This window comes from Bactrocera tryoni, chromosome 4 (assembly GCF_016617805.1).
Source record: "Bactrocera tryoni isolate S06 chromosome 4, CSIRO_BtryS06_freeze2, whole genome shotgun sequence".
Classification (NCBI taxonomy): Eukaryota; Metazoa; Arthropoda; class Insecta; order Diptera; family Tephritidae; genus Bactrocera; species Bactrocera tryoni.
In genome coordinates this window covers 75,969,517-75,984,211 of record NC_052502.1, presented here as the reverse complement: position 1 = coordinate 75,984,211, position 14,695 = coordinate 75,969,517, and the positions used below count along the sequence as shown (strand labels likewise).

The following is a 14,695-nucleotide window of genomic DNA, read 5'->3' as shown; positions in this document are numbered from 1 at the left end:
TTTTTATTATTATTATTTTTTTTATTATTTTTATTATTATTATTTTTTTTATTATTTTTTTCAGTTTTAATATATTTTCTTTTTAATATTTTTTATATTGTTTTAATTTTGTTCTTTTATTTAATAAAATATTGTTTTCCCCATAGGGCGTTATTCATCGCGACATCAAATCCGATTCCATCCTACTGGCTGCCGACGGTCGAGTCAAACTCTCAGATTTTGGCTTCTGTGCGCAAGTCTCGCAGGAGCTACCGAAACGTAAATCACTCGTTGGCACACCATATTGGATGTCACCCGAGGTAATATCGCGTTTGCCATACGGTCCCGAAGTCGATATCTGGTCACTCGGCATTATGGTCATCGAGATGGTGGACGGCGAACCGCCCTTCTTCAACGAACCGCCGCTACAGGCGATGCGACGCATACGCGATATGCAACCACCGAATTTGAAGAATGCTCACAAAGTCTCACCACGACTCCAATCGTTCTTGGATCGCATGCTGGTACGTGATCCGGCACAGCGTGCCACTGCCGCGGAACTGTTGGCGCACCCATTTTTGCGACAAGCGGGGCCACCATCGCTCTTGGTGCCCTTAATGCGCAACACGCGGCAGCATTGAGGGAACGCAGTCGGTCGCCTACAAATGCAAATCGAATATACATATATGCAAGTAAAACTTAATTTAGTTAGCGCTACATCATTATCATTAACTACACAAAGTAAACACAAACCCACACACACACACAAACACACATGCATAGCCATACATTTATACATACATTGATTCATGTACACGCGCTAACATTTCGGCAACTACTTAATACGCGAACGAATTTAAGTATTACTCAAGCAGCATTTGAAAGTTATTTAATTACTTTACTGTATGTACCGTGAGAAGCGTATATTTAACCCCTAACCATTGTTTATGCTTTTAAGTTTTGTTTTGAAGTGGTTTAGTTTGTAAATCCAAATGTTTTTTTTTTTGTTAAACATTATTGGCTTAACTACTTTTCTGCCACACATAGACACATACACACACGCACAGACTTTTTTTTACATTTATACATGCGCACTAGCATTTTTGTTGTGTCCTTAATACAGTCAATTGTTTGTTAATATGTCCTAAAACAAAAACAAAAAAATATTGCTAATCCATCAAAGATACAGTTTTATTGTATCCACTAATTACATAAGTCCTTAAAACGTACACAAATGGCAGCTAAAAATACACGAATCGAATATTTTAGATTGCTTTCATATAAAAAATTATGTAATTTAAAAAATATATGTTTATGTACCAATGTACATATTGGAATTAAAAATTGCAGTGAAAGAAGTTAACAAATTGAGACAAAAAACAAAAAAATATAAAAGAGCACTTCCAAAATTTATAGTAAACAAAAAAATTTAATTAAATAACAAAAATTTTACTTAACTGCGACGAATAACAAACAAATGTAAAATGTAAATAACTTAAAAAGGAAACGATAAAAAACACTTTCGAAAATAATGCGATAATAAGAGAAGAATATAATTAAAATTACAATATATTTACAATAAGAATGAGTAAAGATCTTTAAACTTCCAAAATAGGCAAAACTCAAAATTTTCAAATACTTAATTTTTGCTAAAATGAAAAATATTTTTGTTTTTCAAATTATTAATTTTTGCTTTAAAAAAATGTATCGTAACTAAAGTGAAAATGCTTTAAAACCTGATAATTGCGCTTTTTTCAAATTCTATTTTGCTTGAAAAAATTTTGTTGTAACTAAAGTGAAAATGCTTAAAAACCTGTTAATATGTGCTTCCCCAAAATCAAGTATTTTTTAACATTTAAAATACTTTTTTATTAGCTTTTACAAGTATTGCAAACAAAAGCAATATAATGTTAAAAATAATCTATACGTGAACAGATCATTTTAAATAACAACAGTGTTACAAATTATTTTGGAAACGTAAATTTTCAATATTGTTTTGATAATGAACTTAAGTTTTGATGTGCAACATGAAAAAGGAATAACAATTTATTTTTTTATTTTTTGTAAAAATTATGTATTTTTCAAAACCCAGTTGTTTTCGAACATAGAGTTTGAATAATTCGAATTTGAGAATCACTTAAAAAAAAAAAACAGTTTTATTCTGCTGCTTATTTTGTTTATTAATTTTTTGTGTCGCTAAAAATTCATCGAATATAATTTATTTTAATTTTAATGCTATTACAAAACTGCAAGCCTTAGACAACCGTGACCTTATAAACGAAGAGAACAGATTAACAACAATTATTCATTGCATACTAATATCATGATATCATGTATTAAAAAAAAACAAAAATCATGCACCGAAAAAATTGAAGCCCAACATTCCTAATATCGATACATTTTTGACAAGAAACAAAAAGAAAACCCTATAACATTCCTTTTCGAAAGAAATTGCATCCGCGCTTCGTTTTTATTCTACATTTTTTATTGTAATTTGTTGTGAAATCATTATATGAATGTGCGGCATTCAAAATTTGTGTATTCTATAAGAATGCACACACGCGTTTAAATGTCGAAGTACATTTTGTATATCAATTATTGCTTATATATATAATATATATTTAACAATATACATACATAACTAATATAATATAATAATATAAATATAAATACATAGGCATACAAGCAAGTATGCATATAATATCTACATACAAACATCGAATAAATATGACGTAGGTTTTAGTTTCTGTTAGCGAAAAAATGCGTAAAATGTTGTGCTTTTTTTATTTTTATTGTAAAGCAACATAAAATGCATAAGCTAATGATTTAACAGAAATAATTTTTGAAATAATGCATATTAGTGGGTCAATGTGTGCACGTCTTCTATTTCTTAAAATTCGAACTTACAAAAAGTTCCACAAAAATTATATTAATACACTCGACAATTTAAAAAAACTAATTAGATAAAAATGTACATAGACTCATTTGGCCTGAGTTTTAATTATTGGAGCATTAAATGCTATCTATGTATAATTAATTAAAATTTCATTTTCATAAAGTAACAAATGTTATTAATACTGCCTGCACATTTGAAAGTAAATTTTAACTCATAAACACCTCGAACCAAAGGTCACTTTGACATGTTCGAAAATTTCAAATTTTAACTGAAAGTATATCACTAACCGCCATTTTGATATGTTCGAAAATTAATAAGTTAATTAAATTAATTGAAAGAAACAAACGTAAAATCAGCACAATTTATGTACATGACGAAAATTTTGAAAAATATGAATATGCAAGCTCAATTGTAAAAATTATTAGTTGCCAGCTCTGCTTCAATGTTAAAATTTATTCTTGTACATTTTAAAATTCGAAAATTTGCATGTAATAACTTTACAAAAGCTTCTTTTTTGAAAATAGTAACAAACAGTATGTTCGAAATTGCATAATATACACTAGCTTTAAGTTATTTTTTTAACCAATGGTTGAAAGTTCCCTCCGGATTGATGCCATAAACGTATATATGTACCTCCCAGCCCTCAGCGAGCAAATTGCGTTTTCTGCACACACTACATGGTTCAGCAAAAGGATTCTCTACTCTCTCTGCTGCAGTATGTAAGGATACAGAGATCGCGTTTGCAACATTTAGACGACGCGCTGCTCCTTATATCGTAAATTCAACTCAGTCGCACACAACATCCACAACACCACATCTTCAACTTGATATACTGGCAACATATAAAAGCGCCGGTCGATCTGTGCTAAACTACGCTGCTCCAACTTGTACCATGGAAGCTAGTAAAATGCCGTGGTGAAACCTACAGAACTAATTCAAGACACTACTCCTCTCACCACCACTGAATGACGTTCAACTTATGTCATCTGAACACATCCCGGGTGATCTGGGGTGCTTCCATCCAGGCATCTTCTACTAGGCGGTTATCTCATCTACTGTCCAATCAATCACAAAGTATAATAGAGACATTTTCTTCGCCTGAAAGGAAAAATACAGTACTCTTGGAGGCTTTACGCGTTGTCTTAGGAGTTCTCCACATTGGCTAGCTGACAAGATATAGAGCTACGGCCGGTCTATAATAAATTATGAAGCTCATTTTTGATTCGCTGGAACGAAAGAAACGCCATGTTGAAACCTCCATGCCTGAAACAAAATGTTGAGCTCCGATATCCACTGAATAAATGCATTCTTATGACATGAACGCTTATTTCTATCGACATATATTACCTACCATGGTAGTTTTAACGATATAAGAAGATATTCAGTGGTATGGAAAGCGGTGTTTTGTTAGGTGTTTCCGTGACGGCCAACTAGCTCCCGCGACGCTTTATGAAGTGGTTTAATTCATTATAGACAGACCAAATGCCTGTTTATATTGCCAGTAAATGAATGAGGCGGACGCACACCGAAAAGCGCTGTCGGTTTTTGTGCACTACTAAGTCTACCTCTCAATGAATGACGTAGAGCTTCTACAAAAAAAATGCAAGAGATAATGTGCTTTTCAAATAATGCTGTATTTCTGTTTTCAGTTCTCTAAGAAATATGTCTCTATTCTACTCAAGCTTCTTTGTTTTTGTAACTCAGAAGGAAATACCTGGATAGAAGTATAAGTTCCGATGATAAAGGAGTGGGCCAGCAAAGAAAGCTACGCGTTGAGAGGTGTAGCGATTTCCCCACGGTATATTACTAGATCCCCTTATCCAATTTGAACAGCACCAGTTACTACAGACCCACCGAAGCTTTTATATGTTGCCAACAAACAAAGGGGGGTGGTCGATGTGTCGCTCTCGAAACAATGCTTTGTAACACGTAAGCTGCTCCCTCCCCTTTCACTTGGGTCATTTTGGGAAAGCGTCGCCCTCATTGACTGGCTTGCAACATATACAGACATCGATCGAGTTGCAGTAATCAAAGCTGCGTCCGTTCGTACTTCGGGAACCATTAAAACGACATCGTAAATCCTCTAGAGGTTACCCAAAACCATGCCCCTCTCACCACCACTAAACGAATACCTTCTTATGACGTTCCAGCTTCTTTTACACACCGCAAAGCAAAATAGGGAACATTTTCTATAATTGATAAGAAAGATTAAGCTCCATTTGAAGAACGCGTTGACATGCGAGGCTTATCTGAAGGCGCTGGAACCTTTGAACATGACTCAGTTTCCAGCTCAGGTGCCAATCTACGTATCGCGAGGTATTCCCTTCATTGGCTTGTTGACGGCATATAGAGCCGTAAACATACAGTGGTACGGAAAGTGGCATTTATTGGAGGTTTATCCAAGACGTTCCTTTGGTTTCCGCGTTGCGTTGTAGCGGTTTTGTTTATCGGAAGCTTATTCAAGTCATCTGACCATTTACTACAATGCTTCAGTTGCAAATAACCCTCACTCGGTAATGCGTTCTTCAAATGAAGCTGTTCCCCTCTCTTCAGTGTCGTGACAAAAGGAGGCTAGTGGCGGTGAGAACAGCTGTGCTTTTGCCAATCTAGGGGTTTCTTCTCGACATTTTACAGGTGTTCCCGGCTTCCAAAGTCCAAACTCTGAAGGCATAGGTTATTGCAAACCGATCGATGCCTTTATAGGAGGCTAGCAAAGTAATGGGCACGGGCTCTCTCCCAAAATGATAAAAACTAGGCGCGTTCCAACGATGAGCTTCTTGGGGAGAGAAAATATGTACGTTTGTGGCATCGACCCTGGTGAGAGCGCATCTGCAGGCAGGCTAAACTATTTGACTTGATTTAAAATTTTACATAGTTACAATGAAAGGTTAACATAAAGACAAAAAGGTTTGAATTGATCGTGCACTTACTAGTTCTACAGTTAGTATAGTCAAAATACTGGTAATTCTGCTTAAAAGATACGTAACCAATATACTACTAAAAATATAGGTTATAAATAATTACCCATAAAAAAATAATATGAAATGCTCGAGTGTCCGAGAATTACATACATAAACCAACGAGTTGCGTTGGAATTTTTTTTTCGAGTGGGCTACTTAGCTTTCAGGAGCTCTTTTCAGCTAAAATATTCTGCGCGAACCTTTCTTTATTTTTGCTCCGGTTTTTGTACTTCGTGAGTTTTCGTATGATGCCCCCGCTCATGTGGTACCTTTTAAAGTCTGCTGTAGCTTTTGCAAGCAGCCTCTCATGCGATTATCCTCGCCGGCACCACGTTTCTGCTCCACAACACGCATCTCGGCGAGCAAAAAATCCATGATTTGCAGAATCGTATCAGGTGTGAATTGCGCCAAACGCTGCAACAGCTCGAAGAAGAAGAACGTGTAGTAGGCGAGATGCTTTTTGGTAAGTAGCCGCAAATGCTCGGCAAGTAATTGTTGCAAACCGGCTGAGCGCTTATATGTCGCACCGCTGACAATACGTTTAAACAAATCCAGCAACAGCGCGCGACTGGGCACCACTTCGTCCACCATCATAATGTGTTCCAGCATGAGCAGCGATGTGGCTTTCATGAAGGTTTCCAAGCGCTTCGTTAGTATGTCGTCGCTGGTGTTATTGGCGTCTATAGATTCGATCACTTCTTGGAAAATAGTCACCACCAAGCAGGCATTTGGATCTGCTTGACGACGCTGTGTGGCCAAGAACAGGCTGGTGAGCTTCTCGAAGACAAACAAAGACAATTCAGCGTTGTCGCTTTGCAGACAGCTGACAAAGGGGCGTGCGACCATTTTCGCGTTCGGTGAAAATTTGAAATGTGGCGTCCACTTCTGTATGAGGTCGGTCAACGTTTTACTGATATACGGATCGACTTTGAAATTGAGTTTGCCAATGCCTTGCACGAGCACAGGCCAAATTTTGTGCACCACTTGCGCCAATTTGCCATCCGGCGCTTTGCCCATCTGCACATTGGTGGGCAGAACGAAACGCGTCATAACCACGTGGAAGAAACAGTTCACCTTGGACTTGGTGTAAACGATGTGCGCGCAATTGTATATAACTATGGCCAGAAAACTGTAGAAACGAAAGGCTACTTCGGTCTTCTCCTGCTTTAGGTCGACCTGAAGCCATTTGTCGAAATTACGCAAATACGCATTCAAGTTGTCTGCAATGCGAAAACGCCGCTGATGGTGCGCGGCGCATGCGTCGTAATGTTTGCCAACAGCGGCTATGAAGACGCAGAGTGGTTCTTTTGCTTGCTGCAGCTCTTCGTGGTTCAAATTATTGGTCATCATTCGAAATTCGGGTAACTGCGACACATAACGAGTCAATTGAGCCACATCTTCGTTGACAGCGGTCAACTGCACTAAACTTTTCAGCCACACATGTATGATCACGTTCGGCTCGATTAACGCGGCGCGCTCGGTTTGCAGCACTTTATTTAGGTATTGCGGCAACGCCTGGCGACATGCAACCGGCGCTTCAATGAAGTAATTGAATAGTTTCTGAAACGTCTGTGTATCCGGCACAGTGCAGGCGTGCGTAGAGAAGTCTGCGGCGAGCTGTGGCAGCCATTGACTGTAGCCGTAGGCGAATTGTTGCTTAACAAACGGTAGTACGAGCGCATTGAGCGCTTTTAAGAGCTCCGAGTTCGACTCGATCAACGATTCGTTGCGCTGTAATTTGCCGAATATCAGATGTAGCGCCTCCAAACTGCGATCCTGTTCTACGGGCGTACAGGTCTGCAAATAATTCGGCAGCCATGCGTCTATCAGCAAGTGTTCGCCACGACGAAAATCGTCGGCGTGCATGAAAATTTCCAACAAACCATCCGCCAACACTTTTGAAACGCTTAAATCGTTATTGATAGCAGTGAGCTGCTGCAGCAGCTTCGTCGCATACTCGCCGATTTCACAGCGCCGCTCAGCGTAGAGTATCAATAACGCCATATGACCTTTGGCAACTGCAATTTGACGTCCAGCTGGTATTTTATCCAAAGCAATCGACAGCAATTTCGCGCTCAGCTTCGGTGCAAGCTCTTCGAAATCGCCGCAAATTGCTAGCGCCAGAAATAATTCTATAAGATGATGTATGCCCATCTCATTCAGCGCGAGAAACTTTTGTGCACTGAATTTAGTGTAAATACGACCGAGCAATTTTTGCGCTTGATGACGCGTCGCCGCGCTTTCTAATAGGCGCATTAGATTTTTGCCTAACAATATGGTAAACAGTGTGTAACTACTCAAATTGGCATCAGCCGTAAGTTCTTCTTGTTTAAGTAGCGCGCGATAACGTTCCACATATGCCTTGCCGCTGGCACAAGCGACCGCCAAATTGCTTGGTGCTGAACCGGCAGCATAGAAGGAAGTATTCAGACGTTTGTGGAACTGTTCCCACAGTAAAACTGGTATGGCGACGCGTGGACGCCACCAATTCAACAATGTAGGCATAAGTAAGCAAATATATACGCGTGTCTGCTCTTCGCTGGGATTACCGTTGAGAAACTGTTGTGTGCACTGCTCTAGCGCCTCCACATTCTCCGCTGTATCTACCAAAACGCGCTCGTGCCTTGGCCCGACATATTGTCCATTGGAACGATAGCCAAAAAGTCGCACTAGCGCATGTAGCAGCCAATTTGTGAATTCAGCCAAAGATGAGGTTGTTAAAGAAAACTTATCTAGCGTGAAAATTAGTTTAAAAACATTAGCACTAATATTCAAAATTTTCAAATAAAAGTTGTTACCCAATTTGGTTTTCAATTTCGTTATCGTTTCGTTGAATAGTTGCCAGAAGGTAAGTTTTTCAGTGGCCACAGCAAAGGTAGTCAATGTCCACTTCTGTAAGACGAGTTGCACATACAACCAACATTCCTTTATACATGTACAAGGAAAAGGCGAAGCATAAAGCAGCTCAGCCGGTCGTTTTTTTCCATACAAATACAATGAGCAGGTCATTAAATCTTCGAAGAGTAGTGTCAATTGGTTTATAAAGGCGCTGCTTGGCTTTGCATTGTCATCCAATTGTACTTTAGGAGCATACAATTCGAATTTGTAGAGTATACACAAATCCAATAGTTTCCACTCAAGCACACCGTGCAACAAGTGGTAGGCGGCAGCATTGCAATCATTGCCTTTACAACTACTGGCAAAATATATTAATTTCCAGGTATCTGCTTCAGTTGTGCGATTAACTAAATGTCGAATGCTTTCCAAGCTAGGCCGCAGAAACGACCACTGTTCGTCGGTTATGTGGAGGAGTATCCAATAAAACATATGTGTTACTTCTTTCCTACGTTGGCGGTTGTTGTATATGTCATTTGTGTTAAGCGGCTGTCGTACACTAGCCCATAGATGTTGAATATGCATACTGAAAAGAATGAGGCAAATGACATTACATATGTAAATATTCGAGTTGATATACGTAAATATTTGCATACCATGACGTGCCTATAAGATATTGCACACTATTGTGTTCAAGCAACTGTTTTACGCCAAATTCAAATTCTGTAAGTGTTAATACTGCGCTTGCATCACGCCAAGCATATTCAGGGCGCGTCAGCATAAAGCCACTTCTCACAAATCCTTCACTGGCGAACTTAGCATGGGTAGTATCCTCACCACTACATTGTAATTCAGGTAAGACAGCTTCTCCAACTACACCCACAAATGTTTGTGTTTGCTGTGGTGCCGTTAGTTGACCTTGTGTTGCTTCTATACAAGCGGTACTTAATAAATCATCATCTTCATCGAAATTAAATAGTTCAAAATCCATTAGTTTTATTAAAACAAACAATTGCAAAAATAATTATAATTAAAACACCAATGCACAAAACTAAAACGTAAATAAATAACAGGTCGGCAAAATTTGGCGCTCGAATGAAGTGTGCGTTCAGGAAAAACTCACTATGACAACCAATGGAGTATGTTCAAAACTTTTATTTTACAATTTGCAAATATACACAAAAATGGATTCCACACTTTCATGCTTTATGTTGGAAATTAATATGGCAGCACCGATTTATGATTTGTGAATCTTTTTGTCGCCATTACTACGTTCTGCAACGATTTGCGGATAAAATAAAGTTTTATTTATTTTAAAGTCTTTAATTACTTGCAAAATGTCAAAAGCACATCCCCCGGAGTTAAAAAAGTGAGTGTTTATAAAAAATAAAGTTTGTTTTTATTTAAACAGTCGTTTTCTTGTTTTTTTTTTTTCATTTACTGAAGATATATGGACAAACGAATGTTGCTAAAATTGAATGGTGGCCGGTCTGTTGCTGGAATTCTGCGTGGTTTCGATCCTTTCATGAATGTAGTGCTCGACGAAACGGTAGAAGAGTGCAAGGATAGTACGCGCAATAACATTGGCATGGTGGTAAGTTATTGAAAACAACGCATGTCGCATAATTTTCTAAAAGCTATTCTCCCATTAGGTAATTAGAGGTAACAGCATTGTCATGGTAGAAGCGCTGGATCGGGTATAGTACGATGATGAAAGCTTAGCCATTCCCCATTTTAATTTATATTTATAACAAATAAAAGTGAAATTAAATATCTGGAAAATCTTTGCCTTATTTGTTTGACAATACTAACAAAGAAGCTACCGTACTCCATGACTGATTTCAGGTACACAGCTTGTGAGGAAGTATTAAGAAGAGACGTTACAAAACTATGTATTTATCAAATAAATTAAAGGCACAGAACTATCCCCCATTTACAAAAGGAAGCAAGGAAATTTGGTCCCTCATAATTCGTCCATTTGTATTATGGACATCAGTAATATTCTTAAGATGTTTAACTAATCACTTTTGAACTCCTTAAATTAACTTAATAAATTTGAGCGGTTTCGCACTGATGAGAATTATAAAAAGTTATTGTTTGTATTTTTTTGTTTTTATTCACGTAAACAAAGGATTTTTCTAAATTAAAGCGGTATTACAACTTTGCGCAAACCACATAGTGTTTACCCTCTATTTTGTGTATTTTTATTATTAAATTACTTGGAAATGACAATAGGTCCCGACAGTTTCGCCGCATCACGTTGTTTGCTCACGATTTGGTTTGCAATACGATCCAAGTCACGCTGACCAATGGGTGTCAATCTACGACCACCATCGGGGTGCTTCTCAATAAGGCGGGCATGCTCCAAGGATTGCAAAGCCTTGCGTGCAGCACCGTCAGCGGCTCGACAAAAGTGTGATGGATGCACACCATTACGTTTACGGCCACCGTAGATCTTTGTAATGGAGCCAACACCAGCTGGACTGCGATGGTACAAATGACGCAAGATTGATGCACAACGAATGTAGAACCAATCAGGGTCCGATGGAGCCAATTCCTTGAATTTAGCGGTCTTAATGATGTCCATTTGATCGGGCACCTTCAATTTACCAGTCCTATCGGTAGAAACAAAACATAAAAAATGAGGTTAGTATATTTTTTGTCACAAAAGAAACTCAATTGAACACTTACTTCTTCAAGAAGACGGCTACAGCCTTAACAACGGCATGTTGATCAATATCCTTTACTGTAACGCCGGGCATCTGTTGAAAAGAATAACAAGTTTACAATTAATTTACTTGTAATCACGTTGCACATATGATTCCTAACATGACGCCAAACGACGACACACATCTCTTTAAAACTTTATATTTTATATATACATTGCCACCACTATTACACTAAATTAATGTACACATATAAGTGGAAGGCATAGGTAAATTTTCCTTTCGAGGAATTGCACTCAAATTTGGAAAAAATTGTAAAAATGGAATAATTTTGTGAAAAGTTGACAGTAACATTACCTTGCGTGACAAAGTGAACCGGAAGAAAGGACATATTGAGTTAAGTTAGCTGCTTTTATTTTGTGACAGCGATTTTTTGACATTTGCCAATGAGGGTGCTGCCATTTAACACATACAAGTTATTGTGAATAGTCACCATATTTAAATAACTTTAAAAATTAACAAAAAGAATTGTATTTGTAGTAAATATTTATTTTTTACCATAATTACGTACTAATTTAAGCACGAGTACAGTTTTATAAACATGGATAATTATGATTTACTTAGTGCAATCATATTTTTTCCACCAGTCAGCAAACATTTTAACTTTGGCGATAGTATTTTGTTCCTTTTGTGGTTTGCGCCATTTCTTCGCATCCAACTCTAGCATTCCTCCAATAATTTCCTGAAAACAAAAAAAACTGAATTTACTAAAGAATTTAAAAAACATAAATATTATCTTACCAATGCAAAATTTTGAGGAAATCTGTCTTCATCCTCAATGACATGCGCAAACCCTGAGCCCATTCCAAAATTGACCCAAAAGTATGGCAATCCTTTGGGTACACAATTTCGTAAACCCTTACCGTCACGACCCAACGATACCAATTGCTTATTAACGCTCCATTCGAGCTCCGATTCTTCGACAGCTTTTTTGAAGTAAAATGGTGCCATTTCTGCCTGTTCATCCGGTATCGGTACACAGTGTATGCTGAGATGCGGTCGCCTTGATAGACGAGTAGCAATTTCAAAAAATACGACATCTTTTTTTTGCGCTTCAAACATTCGCGTAAGCGCTTTGCGAAAATCATTCACTTCGGACCATGTATCTTCATCCAACTGAGTGCAGCAACTAATATGCTGTGTTGTGCTGATAATACAATGCCCCGATTGCATGCCTAGATGCCATGGCAAAGCAAGATACACTTGTGCACCCAAAGATATTATTAGGCTTTTATCCATTTTCGGTGAATCGAAGCAATATCTACAGTTATCAAGTTGTGCGTTAAGACGTTCATGCTCTGTAATCGCACGTTGCATTTCCCTTCGATCAGTGGACGACTGTGATACATCCTTTCGCACTTCATCTGCAAATATGTCGTCCAAATCATCATTGGGATTCTTGTGCTTCCCTGCAATTTTAGCAAACTCCAGATTAGCATCACTGGCACTCGTATATTTCTCACGTTCAAACTGTTCCAAATATAATTTAAATCGTTAATAAAACTTATTTTATGAATTAAATTAGATTTCGTTACCATTTGTTTAATATCATATTTGTCATCGTCTGGAAAATATCGCATGCGTTCACCATCTTTATGTGTCTCAAGGCGTTTTTGCTTTTTACGAGCATTACGCCCACCATATAATTCACGTTCATCCACAGTTCGTGATGCTTGCGACAACGGTCGTGTGTTACCACGTTCGTCAGTCCGTGTCAGCAACACATGTTCATCTTCGTTGCGATTTCGCAATTTACTATTATCCGCAGCGGATTGCGTAAGTTTTTGCTCTTTGAAGGCAGCACGCTCTTTCCTTGCTTTCTCTAATTGTAACTTCAACTCTGCGGCTAATGCGTCATTGCCCATAATCTCCGCTTTCAATAGTTTCGCCCCTAGTTCATTCATTTGCTGGTCAGTTAAAAATTTTGTTCTTGACTTCGCCTTTTCTACTTCTTCCTCTTCACCTCCACTACTTTCAGAGCTGTAAATAGACATGTTTGCCGAACCTTTCTTTTCAGATAGTAAATCATCTGTTCTTTTCTGCCAGCTACGTGGTACATCCCGACCGCTGGCTCTATTGGATGTTGATGCGAAAGTCTTTGCTAGTCGTTCATCGTCACTATCGTCGTCATTGTCCACGTTTGGCTTTTTAAAACCCGGTAATCCAGTGCCTGTGGTTTTCCAATATGGATTTAATTCTCGAGTGTTCTTAGCCGGATCATACGCTTCATAATTTTTCTCTTTAGTAGATGAAGTATCTTTTCTCTCCTTACTGAACGTCTTGAGAAGTAACGGATCTGTCATCCAGCTATCTCTCGTCACTGGGACTGTAGAAGAGGTAGTTTGAGACGGTTTTTCAACCCATTTTTCCAGTTCGTCGCTTTCACTATCATCATGATTTCTTTTTTTATTAGATGCTTTTCGTTTTTTTTCATCGAGAAAACATATTTCTGGTTCACTACGTTTTCTTTTAAGTTCTCTTTTTAACCTTTTGGGTTCGTCTTCTTCAGACGAATTGCTGCTATCAGTAGTTGTAGAGTCCGAATCCGAAGATGATGTTGATGAGCTTTCTCTGTTTTTTTTCTTTTTTGAACTGGACTTTGCTGGTTTCTTCTTCTCGTCATCCGAAGAACTGTCATCACTTGGCATATCCCACGAATCTGAACCTGAGGACGAGTATTCCTTTTTCTTCTTCTTCCTTTTCTTCTTTGTAGAAGAACTGCTTGGTTCGCCATCAGACGAACTATCATCACTGTCTACCTCTGAGGTGTCTGGATCCGACTCAGAAGATGAGTACCTTTTACTTTTTTTACCGTGCTTTTCTTTTTTCTTAGACTGTTTTGCTTTAGCCTTTTCCTTTTTCTTTTTTGATCTTTCTGATTCACTAACTTTTTTACCAAGCTTGTCAATTTTTGCAGCTACTGTAGGCAACATCCAATTACTTTCGCCACGCAATTCCTGGGCGGCTTCACGTTTAAGCCTTTGTTCCCGTCGCAACTTGGCCTTTCGAAAGAAAACACAAACATAAATATCTCTGTACATATTTAGAGTATACGACGCATGTAAACATTTACCTGATCAAGCATTTGATCTCGCGCCTCCCGGAGTTGTTGGCGTATTCGCTCCTTTTCTCTTGCGCTTTCAAACTTGACAAAGTCCATATTGATATTATATTAAGTATCAACTTATGTATTTTTGTTTTCTCACAGAAACTACAAAAATTATAGATTTCCTGATTATTGTAGACCGCGACTTCCAATTACCAATTATGAGATGTCAAAATCTTGAGAAAATCAGCTG

The 14,695-nt window shown here is 38.0% G+C and overlaps 5 protein-coding genes across 5 annotated transcripts in view; 2 read left to right on the top strand and 3 right to left on the bottom strand.

The window, feature by feature from the left end:
• LOC120776105 (serine/threonine-protein kinase PAK mbt) overlaps window positions 1-1,388 on the top strand; it is a 4,263-nt gene extending 2,875 nt beyond the window's left edge. Inside the window, exon 6 of the mRNA XM_040106594.1 lies at window positions 147-1,388. Coding sequence (XP_039962528.1) covers window positions 147-620 — 474 coding nt within the window. The 3' untranslated portion in view covers window positions 621-1,388. The remainder of the gene's footprint in view (window positions 1-146) is intronic.
• Window positions 1,389-3,300: 1,912 nt separating this feature from the next.
• LOC120776104 (protein MMS22-like) lies at window positions 3,301-9,777 on the bottom strand. The gene is made up of 3 exons (XM_040106593.1): window positions 9,327-9,777; window positions 8,634-9,256; window positions 3,301-8,567 (listed from the first exon to the last, which is right to left on the bottom strand). The coding sequence occupies exons 1-3, from the start codon at window positions 9,659-9,661 to the stop codon at window positions 6,094-6,096; spliced, it is 3,432 nt and encodes a 1,143-aa protein (XP_039962527.1). The 5' UTR covers window positions 9,662-9,777; the 3' UTR covers window positions 3,301-6,093.
• A 125-nt stretch (window positions 9,778-9,902) lies between these two features.
• On the top strand, window positions 9,903-10,452 carry LOC120776109 (probable small nuclear ribonucleoprotein G). Its single transcript, XM_040106601.1, has 3 exons — window positions 9,903-10,039; window positions 10,117-10,264; window positions 10,323-10,452. The coding sequence occupies exons 1-3, from the start codon at window positions 10,008-10,010 to the stop codon at window positions 10,371-10,373; spliced, it is 231 nt and encodes a 76-aa protein (XP_039962535.1). The 5' UTR covers window positions 9,903-10,007; the 3' UTR covers window positions 10,374-10,452.
• Window positions 10,453-10,760: 308 nt separating this feature from the next.
• LOC120776108 (40S ribosomal protein S19a) lies at window positions 10,761-11,731 on the bottom strand. Its single transcript, XM_040106600.1, has 3 exons — window positions 11,694-11,731; window positions 11,362-11,432; window positions 10,761-11,285 (listed from the first exon to the last, which is right to left on the bottom strand). Exons 2-3 carry the CDS (start codon window positions 11,430-11,432, stop codon window positions 10,886-10,888), a joined length of 471 nt encoding a protein of 156 aa, XP_039962534.1. The 5' UTR covers window positions 11,694-11,731; the 3' UTR covers window positions 10,761-10,885.
• Window positions 11,732-11,864: 133 nt separating this feature from the next.
• LOC120775182 (CWF19-like protein 2 homolog) lies at window positions 11,865-14,674 on the bottom strand. The gene is made up of 4 exons (XM_040105237.1): window positions 14,470-14,674; window positions 12,932-14,398; window positions 12,138-12,866; window positions 11,865-12,078 (listed from the first exon to the last, which is right to left on the bottom strand). The coding sequence occupies exons 1-4, from the start codon at window positions 14,554-14,556 to the stop codon at window positions 11,953-11,955; spliced, it is 2,409 nt and encodes an 802-aa protein (XP_039961171.1). The 5' UTR covers window positions 14,557-14,674; the 3' UTR covers window positions 11,865-11,952.
• Between the last annotated feature and the right edge of the window lie 21 nt (window positions 14,675-14,695).

Coding starts and splice junctions, on each gene's coding strand:
- LOC120776104 (XM_040106593.1), bottom strand. CDS start 9,661: ATGGATTTTGAACTATTTAATTTCGATGAAGATGATGATTTATTAAGT. Junction 9,257..9,326: donor TATCTTATAGGCACGTCATG/GTATGCAAATAT, acceptor CATTCTTTTCAG/TATGCATATTCAACATCTAT. Junction 8,568..8,633: donor GAAATTGAAAACCAAATTGG/GTAACAACTTTT, acceptor TTTTCACGCTAG/ATAAGTTTTCTTTAACAACC.
- LOC120776108 (XM_040106600.1), bottom strand. CDS start 11,432: ATGCCCGGCGTTACAGTAAAGGATATTGATCAACATGCCGTTGTTAAG. Junction 11,286..11,361: donor GTAGCCGTCTTCTTGAAGAA/GTAAGTGTTCAA, acceptor TTCTACCGATAG/GACTGGTAAATTGAAGGTGC.
- LOC120776109 (XM_040106601.1), top strand. CDS start 10,008: ATGTCAAAAGCACATCCCCCGGAGTTAAAAAA. Junction 10,040..10,116: donor CATCCCCCGGAGTTAAAAAA/GTGAGTGTTTAT, acceptor CATTTACTGAAG/ATATATGGACAAACGAATGT. Junction 10,265..10,322: donor GCAATAACATTGGCATGGTG/GTAAGTTATTGA, acceptor TTCTCCCATTAG/GTAATTAGAGGTAACAGCAT.
- LOC120775182 (XM_040105237.1), bottom strand. CDS start 14,556: ATGGACTTTGTCAAGTTTGAAAGCGCAAGAGAAAAGGAGCGAATACGC. Junction 14,399..14,469: donor GAGATCAAATGCTTGATCAG/GTAAATGTTTAC, acceptor TTCTTTCGAAAG/GCCAAGTTGCGACGGGAACA. Junction 12,867..12,931: donor AATATGATATTAAACAAATG/GTAACGAAATCT, acceptor TATTTGGAACAG/TTTGAACGTGAGAAATATAC.